Consider the following 10,772-nt stretch of genomic DNA (forward strand, 5'->3'; position numbering starts at 1 on the left):
CGGTTAGAATCGATTTTCTTATCGATTTAACCTTGGTCAATTGTCGATAGTCTTATCTTGCACCTTCTCTTCTTCCTTTTCTTCTCCTTTGCGGCAACACACCCTTCTTCTTTTTCTCTTCTCTCTCGCTCACTTCTTTCTTTTCTCTCTCAAATTTTTCTCTCCTTACCCCTTGATGTCTTGTGTGAAAATGAGAGAGATGAGAAGCTATTTATAGAGGGCTTGGGCGGTGGAGGCAACCAATGCATGTGGAGAGCTCACTCTTCATTAGTTACTATTAGTGCATGTCTTAACACTTGGAGAGAAATTGATTAGCCACCTTGAATTCCACTAAATCTTGCTTGAATTGATTAATCTCCACTAAGCTCCACTAATTCACCTTGAATTATTTAATTTCCACTAAGCTCCACTAATCCTTCTTGAATTATTTAATCTCCACTAAGCTCCACTAACCCTTCTTGAATTATTTAATCTCCACTAACTTCCACTAACTTCTTCAAGATTAAAATAATCTTCCCACTAACTTCCACTAACTTCTTCAAGATTAAAATAATCTTCCCACTAATTTTCTTGACTTAGGAGATTTTTGGTGGAAGGAAGACTTTTGTGGGATCGGGTAGTGCTCTCGGTCGATCGTCGGTCAGCTCTCGGCGGTTCTCGATCGGTCTCGGCAGCTCTCGGACGATACACCTCGGACGATGTAAGCGGTACGACGCGAACGACGTAGGCGGTACGTCTCAGTCGATTCGGCTATCCTTTGATTCCTCCAAAATTTCTCGAACTTTCTTTCAACGATCTTTCTGCTTTCGTTAATAGCTTCTTTTCTCGGTCCTTTGGTTTCAAATTTGATGTTGAAAATTTACCCCTTGGTGAGGGTCATTAAAATTCCCCTCATAACATCCTGCAACCCATGTAAGACCATCGTTGAGTGACCAGAGCCCCCGACCAATGGAGGTAACGGCAAACAAAACTAAGAGAGGTAGAGGCAGACCTCCGCTCGCAAAAACTTCTACAAAGCAAACAATGAAGTTAGTGGGTGCTAAAAGTCAAAAAAGGAATCTGGCTAATGGTTCCCCAAAAAAGACCACTTACCAGCGTGGCTCTACCTCACGAAATGCTCCTACAGGAGGCCCAACCACTCAAAGAACGACGAACCAAAAGGAAACCCAAGTCAATGCTACTGCTAAAGGGGGAACCCCATAAACTACTCTCATACCTGCCTTGGTAAAGAAGAAGGTGGATTTTCACAATCCACCAGATCCTTTTCCTTAAAGATTATGAGCTGGAACTGTTGTGGGTTGGAGAATCCCATAACAGGTCAGCGTTTACGGGGGATGCATTCCACCATCTCACCTGACATCCTATTCCTCATGGAAACAAAAAATCCTGATGTTTTTGTGGAACAGCACCTACAATGGATGAATCTTCCCTCACACATACTAATCCCTCCCCACAGCCCAGGAGGTGGAGGCCTAGCTCTATGATCTTGAGCTTACAATTCTATCCACCTGCCAGAACTTCATCGACACATAGATAACAACCTTAGGAAAAAAGTTTTTTGCTACCTTAATCTATGGAGAACCGGAAAGAACAAAAAGAAAAGAAGTTTGGGAACAACTTACTCTGTTGGGATCCACACGGGAGGATCCTTGGTTTCTAACATGCGATTTCAACGACATAATTGACTCTTTTGAGAAGCAATGAGGACCTTTGCGGCATGAGGGAACCTTCGTTGATATCCGATCCTTTATGTCTGAGTGTGACCTTTATGACTTACGACATTCAGGTAATTTTCTATCCTGTTGGGGACAAAGACATGATCATTTAATACACTGCAGATTAGACAGAGCTATGTCAAACAGTGCATGGGTGGAAGTTTACCCCTACAGTCATAGCAACTACCTGCGTTTTGAAGGTTCTGACCATTGACCGCTGCTCACCTGTCTCGACCTATCAAAAAAAAAAGAAGGGAATTTTTAGATATGATAGGCGTTTAAAAGGTAACAAGGATATCCAAGCCATGGTACAAGCTGCCTGGGCACGAGACTGTTTCGAAACTGTGGAGGAAAAGATAAAGAGATGCCGCATTGATATTATCTCCTGGACAAAGAAAAAACATCAGGACAGCAAGAAACAAATAGAAGTGTATAAACAACAACTGGAAAAGCTAATGACAGACCAGGACTCAAACCCCATCGGTATATCCAACATAAACCTTGCCCTGTTGAAAGCCTACAAAGCGGAGGAGGATTTCTGGAAACAAAGGAATAGAAATCTTTGGTTAGCCCTAGGAGACCAAAATTCTAGTTATTTCCATGCGGTAACTAGAGAAAGAGCAGCAATCAACAAGTTCTTGGTAGTAGAAGACGAGGATGGCTTACCTCACTATGAAGAAGAGAAGATCCTCTTGGTAATCTCTGACTACTTTCAAAAGCTCTTCACATCCTGAGAAGGGGATCACTGCTCACTCACCCATGAGGCTCTCCAACCCTGCATCTCATCAGAAACAAATGAAAGGCTAATAAGGATCCCAACTTCTGAGGAAATTAAAAAAGCTTGTTTTGCAATTCATGCTGATAAAGCACCTGGTCTGGATGGGTTCTCGGCCAGTTTTTTCCAGTCCCACTGGGATACAGTTGGATCACAAATAGTCTCTGCGGTTCAAACTTTTTTCTCTTCTGATGCTTCTATCATAAACATCAATCATACGCATATAAGACTGATCCCGAAAGTCCAAAGTCCAAAGCTAATGGTAGACTACAGACCTATTTCTCTCTGCTCCATCCTTTATAAGATCATCTCCAAGCTCCTAGCAAAACGGCTCCAACCTGTGCTACATGAGATAATTTCAGAAAATCAATCAGCTTTTGTACCACAAAGAGCAATCACTGACAATGTGCTCATTACACATGAAACCCTACACTACTTGAAAACATCATGAGCGAAAGAACGATGCTACATGGCTGTGAAGACAGATATGAGTAAAGCCTATGATATGCTAGAGTGGGAATTCATTAAGTCTGTGATGGAGAGAATTGGTTTCCACCCGATTTGGGTTAGGTGAATAATGCAATGTATATCTACGGTTTCCTACTCCTTTTTACTCAATGGAGCAGCACAAGGACAAGTTAACCCTTACCTGTTCATTTTATGCAGCGAAGTCCTTTCAGGGTTATGTCGTAAAGCTTAAGATGAAGGAACTTTACCGGGTATTAGAGTGGTATTGGGGAGTCCACGAGTGAACCATCTCCTCTTTGCAGATGACATGATGTTTTTCTGTCGGTCAGACCAAGAGAGCTGCAGAACACTAATGAACATTATTCACAAGTATGAAGCTGCCTCAGGACAATTGATAAATAAAAATAAGTCAGCCATTACCTTCTCAAAAAAAACTCCAGAAGCAACAAAGGAGAAAGCCCAGCAAATCCTAGGGATTCAAGGAGTAGGAGGTTTAGGCAAATATTTGGGTCTACCAGAATCCTTTGGAAAGAAAAAGAAGGATATGTTCAACCTGATCACTGACCAAATCCGTCAAAGAGCCAAAAGCTGGTCCTCAAGACCAATGTCTACCGCTGGAAAAGCTACCATGCTGAAGTCGGTGCTATCTGCGATGCCAACATACACCATATCGTGTTTTAAGATCCCAGGCTCCTTGGCTAAAAGAATCCAATCAATGCATACGAGATTCTGGTGGGACTCATCTGAAGAAAATAGAAAGATGTGTTAGGTGGCATGGTCAAAACTCACAAAAGACAAAGGAAAAGGCGGTTTAGGCTTTAGAGATATACCAAACTTCAATGATGCACTCCTCGCAAAGGTTAGCTGGAGCTATGTTGCATGGAAACAGAAACGGATACGCGGAAACAAAACGTTTCGGAAATGGGAAACGGTTTTTTTCAAAAATTAGGAATTGGAAACGTATCTATATATAGATATATTATATATATATATTTAATAAATCTCCAAACATAAAAACCATATTAAAAAAAATCTGAAACAACACAAATTCAAAATCTGTAAATAGTTTAATTAAAAGTAAAACTGTAAAAAAAATTCAAAATCAAATTTTTTGACTAGCATCACCATATATTTAGGGATTTTAACTTTTAAACTACTAATTATATAATATTTTTTATCATTATATGTATCATGAATTTTATATTTTCAATTTATTTATTTATCAAATTTTGAAATTAAAAAAAAAAAAGATTTTCTGTCGCGTTTCCAAAACGGAAACGGAGTTTCCATCGTGTTTCCAAACAGAGATTTTTAGGAATCGTGTTTCTATGGCTTGTTTCCGAGTTTCCACGAGTTTCCGTTTCCGAAACGTTTCGGAAACGGGAAACGCACCTAAAAAAGAATTTCCATGCAACATAGAGATGGGGAATCATGACAAAACCAGAGTGTCTCCTTGCAAGAGTTTTACTTGGGAAATACTGCAGCACAACCCCCTTTCTTGAACGCTCAGTGCCTAACTCAGCTTCGCATGGTTGGCGTGGCATCTACATTGGTCGAGACCTTTTAAAACCCCACTTAGGAAAGGCTATCGGAGATGGAAACGAGACTCTGATGTGGTACGAACCATGGATTTCTCTCTCGCAGAGAATCATCCCCATGGGACCACCTTCAGAGTCTGCAATGGACTTGCGAGTCAGTAGCCTTATATGCCGCATCACAAAAACCTGGAACCAGGAGGAGATCAAAAAAGTGTTACCAGCGTATGAAAAGGATATTCTTGCATTCCGACAAAGCAAAAAAGGAGCCAAAGACTGCAATTTATGGCTACTTACCAATTCAGGAATTTTATACGACAAAGTCAGGCTATATGGCTGCATCCAACCAAGAAGATGCTCTCCCTTCACAACAAGTGATAGCACATCCTTTTAACTGGTACAAGGCAGTTTGGAACCTTGACTGTATCTCGAAGATAAAATTCTTCCTCTGGAAAGCTCTAAATGAAACCCTTCCGGTAGGAGAAAATCTAAAGAGTCGAGGAGTGAATGCAGCTGCTGTGTGTCCTCACTGCCTCCAAGAGGAATCAACCCTGCATGTACTATTCCACTGCTCTTTCGCTGTCCAGGTATGGGATCAAACTCCATATAAAACCACGATTACACCTGCTCGCATTACTTCCCTGCAGCAGGGACTCAAATTAGTAAACTTGGGAATCAACCTCCCTCCGGTGGGTGTTGGAAAGGAGCCTCTGTCCCCTTGGATCTTATGGAATATTTGGACTGCCCGAAACAAAAAACTGTTTGAGAAAAAGCAAATCCTACCTCGAGAAGTAGTTTCCCAGGCCATCATCAGTGCAAGAGAGTGGATCTCAGCTCAAATTCAGCATCCCCCACCTCCGCAATCCCAAAGAGAACCCCATCAGGCAGCGATTAGAATGGATACTATCTCCTGCTTCACAGATGCGGCATGGAGAGCGGAATCACAGGAGGCGGGATTCGGATGGATCTTTATCAACCATTCAGCATCATCGGTATTGCAGAACAAAGCAACAGCTCCAAACGTCGCATCTCCAATCTTGGCCGAAGCGACTGCAGTATACTTGGCAATACAACAAGCCCTAGATCTAGGCTTCCAAAAACTCTCTCTGGCATCAGATTCACAACTGTTGATCAAAGCCATCGTTTCGGAGACTCCATCGAGGGAGCTCTACGGGATTCTTCATGACATCCTGACCTTATCTCTTTCATTTGAGGAAATTTCTTTCTCCTTTGTAAGTCGAAAAGACAATTATCAAGCTGATGAACTGGCAAAATCAGCCCTCAGATCGGTTTATACCTTTACCATTTCCGATTTAATTAATCAGCTCCCACTTTTGGGTTTGACAAAAAAAAAAAAAAAAAAAGTTGTATGTAAGTTGTAATAGGTTGATTTTGAAAATGTTTGTTTTAAGGACAATAGAAATGTATCTTCAAAAAAAAATGTAAGATACATATCATATAGTATCTAAAGTTAAAATTTAGAATTAACCTTTTCTAATAATATTAAATTTTGTTTTTTTTGTCACATACAACAATAACAACCAACCAACAAAAAACACAAAAAAATGTATAATATTTAATAATGAGTGAAAGAGAATGAGAAAATGAGTATTCATAGGATGGGAATTCATGGGAGTTACAATTTAGAAACAAAAAGTATGGGAGTTAATTGTAATTTATTATATGTTGAATAAAATTGAATAGAGAAATATAGTTAATGAAAATTTATTTTATTTCAGTTTTTATATTAAAGAGTGAGTTAAATGTATATGATTAAATCTGTTTTATTTATGGTTTGATTGAATTTTTGTTTTTGTGCTTTATATTAAAGTGTGAGTTAAACTTCTATGATTAAAGTGTTTTATTTGTGATTTAATTGGAGATTGTTTTCTATATTAAGTCATGAGTTAAATTAAATGTGTTTTATTTGTGGTTTATTTGAAAAAAAAATTTGTTCAATGACAAAATTTGTTTAATTTATGGTTTAATTGGAAATATCTTTTTAGTTTTATATTAAAGTTTGATTTCAATCTATAATCAAACTTTTAAAATAATATATAATTTGTTTTTTTAACACATACAACAATAACTAACCAACCAACCAACAAAAAAACACAAAAATGCATAATATCTAAGATGAAGTGAAAGAGAATGAGAGAATGAAAATGAGTATTATAGGATGGGAAGTGATGAGAGTTACAGTTTAGAAACTAAAAAGTATGGAAGTTAATTCTAATTTATTGTGTGTTGAATAAAATTGAGTGGAGAAATAAAGTTAATGCAAATTTATTTTTAGTTCATTTTTAATATCGAAGTGTGAGTTAGATGTATATGATTAAATGTGTTTTATTTATGTTTTGATTGAATTTTTTTAATTTTATTTTAGATTTATATTAAAGTGTGAGTGAAATTTCTATTATTAAAAGTGTTTTATGTATGGTTTAATTGGAAATTTTTTTATCAATTTTATATTAAAGTGTGAGTTAAATTTATATGTTTGAATGTATTTTATTTGGTGTTTCATTAGAAATAGTTTTTTAGTTTCATATGACAAAATGTGTTTTATTTATGGTTATGTTGGAAATATTTTTATTTTATTTCAGTTGTAATATTAGGGGGTGTTATTGGATGGGTGATTTCTAAATTCATATGGAATTGTAAATTCTAGAAATCAAAACACATGGATTTTGAAATAACATGTTTTATCCTTGGATTTGAATCCTTCTATTTTACACTTTCAAATCCATACAAATCCATTTAAAACATAATGTGGATTTTGAAATCCAAAAACAAATCATTAAATGAATAACATGGGATTTTAACAAGTATTTGTAAATCATAGAACCAATAACACATCATTTTGATAAGTATTTTAAAATCAATGATTGAATAACACATGATTTTTGTCTGGATTTCCAAATCCATTAAAATCATAGAACCAATAACCCCCTCTTAAAGTGTGAGTTAAATGTATATGATCAAATGTGTTTTATTTATTGTTTTGATTGAACCTTTTTAGCTTTATATTAAAGGGTGAGTAAAATTTAAATGATTGAATGTGTTTCATTTGTGGTTTGATTGAAAATGTTTTTTTTCAGTTTTATATTAAATTGTGAGTTAAATGTATAAGATAAAATGTGTTTTACTTAGATTTGATTAAAATCTAGACTAAGTTTCCAAAATAAAATAAAAACCTTAAACTCTCTCCAGTGACACAAAAGGGGATCTAATAAAACCGTTTTCTTCATTGCCTTTGACAGGCCGCCGGCCTAATGGTAAGAGTGCACCAGATTAGATTTTGAGGTCTTGGGTTCGACACCCTCTATGTTCCACTTTTATAGTTTTTTGCACCTGGTGTCAAGTTTGGCTAGATCCGCCACTGCTTGCCGGTGGTTCTTCTTTGTTTTTTAGTATGTTTTCATCTTCTGTTTTTAATAATTGCCATGGAAGACACTCGCTTATATCGGATTTGTTTCCGATCTATCTCCTTCTTTCGCATTGTGGTAGCGTTTGTGTTCATGTTCACAATTGATTATCAGTTCCATGCAAAATTGTTGCCAAACCGTGAAGCAGGAGGTACCATTTCGAGTTCTCTTTAGCAAATAGTTTATGTAATCTCAATTTGGGATTTTTCTTTTAGAAAGTGGAAACGCAATTGTTTCCAGCATCTTCCTCTCTTTAGGGAGGTAATTCATTCTTGGTTCGTTAGAATTCTTTGGTTACTTGATTCAACATACGACGAGCCCGTTATCTCCGTTAAAGATTTCCCTATTTTTCATGATGCCCAATATCCATCATCCCGTTTACTGAAAGGGATTGAGTATAAAGTTGAAAGAGATTTATGGCATATCGATCGGCGAATTTGGGATCCAGGCATAGCAAACTTACGGAGAATCGAAGAATTAATGCAAGAGAAGATATTGAGTATCATCAGTAATATTAGACGACTGTGGAGTTTCTTCCGTGAGAAGATAGTCAAGAACGACGATCTCATAACTTTGGGATTGATTCTAGAGAAGGAAAGAAACAGATTTATTAATCTGTTGGCGAGTAAGGTTTCGGTTTCCAAAGCATCGTGGAAATTCACTTCTCTATCGTTTTTTTTTATTGATTGTTTATGTATTTGTGGATATGTATTTTGATTTACTTAGTGTTGGTGTATCTCTAATGTATCAACTCTTGTACAAGATTCTGAATCAATGAATGAATGAGGTGTTAAAAAAAAAAAGTGTTTTACTTATGGTTTAATTGAAATTTTTTTTTAGGTTTATAGTAAAGCTTAATTTTAAAGTGTATGATTAAATGTCTTATTTTTGGATTAATTGAAAATTTATTTTTTTATTTTTACATTTATAAAGTGTGAGTTATATTTATTTGATTAAATATGTTTTATTGGTAGTTTAGTTAATTTTTTGGTGAATAAGTTTTTTGGACAAGTGTCAGTTTTACAGTAGTTGTGAAAGAAAGTTTTAGGAGGTATCCTACTTTGTTATATAAGAAAGTTTAATTTTAAAGTGTATGATTAAATATCTTATTTGTGGATTAATTGAATTTATTTTTTTTAGTTTTATATTTAAAATGTGAGTTATATGTATTTGATTAAATGTGCTTTCTTGGTAGTTTAGTTAAAATTTTGGTGAATAAGTTTTTTGGACAGGTGTCGGTTTTACAGTAGCCATATGTCAAGCTGTGGAAGAATGGAGATGTCGGGATTCCCTTCGACTCGGCTGATTCGAAATCTTGCGGAATTGAACAGATAAGGGGAAGGGGTGGGGAAGAGAGAGAGGCGAGGAAGAGGAAAAGTCAGAATTCAGAGATTCTGTCGGTTTTTCTTTGAGAAGTCGACAAAATTCGGGGGCCCATAATGATTTACAGTCTATTATCAATAGCTTAAACATGAGATAAACCATTATTAAAAAAAAAAACAGAAGATTCAGAGGTGTCACGTGGCATATAGATATGAGGTAGTGATTGGAAGCATTAAAGAAGCGGTTTTCACTTTTTTTTTTTACAAAACCGCACTTTGACACCAATCAAAACATTTTTTCAAATTTATGTTTTTTTTTAAAAAAGAAGAGATCGCAGATTACCTGTTGGATAATGCACTGAACTGCTATTCCAAAGAAACACATGTTTTACCCAGCGGTTTTGTGAATAACGCAGGTAATAGAATTATTAAAATATCCAAAGCAGTGTATATATATATATATTTATATTACTTTTTAAAAATATACTAATGCAGTAATAAATGGAAATAAAGACTCTTCTATCTTCTATATACCTCTCCTCTCTCATTTATATATATGTATATAATCAATTTTTCAAACACTATGAGATGACATTGGTTTACAATGTATTTGTTAGATGGTGTAATACAAAAACACATTTATTAAATAAAGTAATGGATTCTAAATTATAATGATGATGTAAATGTTATAGATTCAGTTTCTTAAATGATTTAATGGATTTCAAATTATAAAGATTGATTTAGTTGATTAATAAATCCAGTTTGTATGTTAATATATATTATTCCCACTACTTTTATCTATTTTACCATTCACATATTTTTAAATACCGCAAATAGTGTTTTTACCAATCAAACTTTATTTTGAACCGCTTATTTTGCATAAACCGTACTTGTCCCGCAAATACTTTTCTCCCGCACGAACCGCAGTTGACTCGTGCCGTACTATCAAACCGCTTTCTCCGCACAACCAAATACGCGGTTACCATTCAGACCCAAAGTTTCTTAGAGGGTGTAACCCTACTTTATTATATTAGATGTTAGTAGCCCCTAGTGGTTATGTAGTCACCCCTAGTTTTGTTGTTTTGTTTAAGAAAATTAATATATTTCAACAGATTTGGGACAAAAATTTTGTATTTCTCTCACAAAAAATTATTTAAAGTTTTCTTTTTCCAAAATTATCAGAATTTTTTTAAAAATATTGGAGTTTCCCAAAATACCGGTTCAAAAGTTGGCTATTATTCAATCTTTGAAAGTTTAGATAATGATTTTAGCTATCCAAATTCATCATTTTATCCAAAATTTCATGTCCTATTAATTGAAGTTTCAAATTATCCGTTTCCGACCTATTTTCCGATATTCGAATATGTCTAGTCAATTTGGAAGAGAGACTACAAATTTATTAATTAATGATTTGAACATGAGAGTAGTTAAAGTATTATTCAAAAGAAATGATTCCATCTGTCTGTTCTTCCATGTTCTTCTATAAACAAAGACTTTAAGAATTGTCATATTATAATGGGAGATTTGCATTG

General features: G+C 35.4%; 2 protein-coding genes across 2 annotated transcripts; both read left to right on the top strand.

Moving 5' to 3' along the window:
- The first annotated feature begins 2,020 nt into the window (after positions 1-2,020).
- On the top strand, positions 2,021-2,449 carry LOC147944069 (uncharacterized). The gene has a single exon (XM_087512448.1). It carries the CDS (start codon positions 2,021-2,023, stop codon positions 2,447-2,449), a length of 429 nt encoding a protein of 142 aa, XP_087368574.1.
- A 1,940-nt stretch (positions 2,450-4,389) lies between these two features.
- Positions 4,390-6,348, top strand: LOC147944070 (uncharacterized). The gene is made up of 3 exons (XM_087512449.1): positions 4,390-4,650; positions 4,799-5,782; positions 6,325-6,348. Exons 1-3 carry the CDS (start codon positions 4,390-4,392, stop codon positions 6,346-6,348), a joined length of 1,269 nt encoding a protein of 422 aa, XP_087368575.1.
- The last annotated feature ends 4,424 nt before the right edge of the window (positions 6,349-10,772 follow it).

This window comes from Camelina sativa, chromosome 5, assembly GCF_030686135.1.
Source record: "Camelina sativa cultivar CO46 ecotype springtype chromosome 5, ASM3068613v1".
Taxonomy (NCBI): Eukaryota; Viridiplantae; Streptophyta; class Magnoliopsida; order Brassicales; family Brassicaceae; genus Camelina; species Camelina sativa.

Bases quoted from the DNA above. Each gene is read 5' to 3' on its own strand.
- LOC147944069 (XM_087512448.1), top strand. From the start codon at position 2,021: ATGGTACAAGCTGCCTGGGCACGAGACTGTTTCGAAACTGTGGAGGAA.
- LOC147944070 (XM_087512449.1), top strand. From the start codon at position 4,390: ATGACAAAACCAGAGTGTCTCCTTGCAAGAGTTTTACTTGGGAAATAC. The intron at 4,651-4,798 runs GTCAGTAGCCTT...TTACCAATTCAG, and splicing joins AGTCTGCAATGGACTTGCGA to GAATTTTATACGACAAAGTC. The intron at 5,783-6,324 runs GTTTATACCTTT...TTTATATTAAAG, and splicing joins CAAAATCAGCCCTCAGATCG to TGTGAGTTAAACTTCTATGA.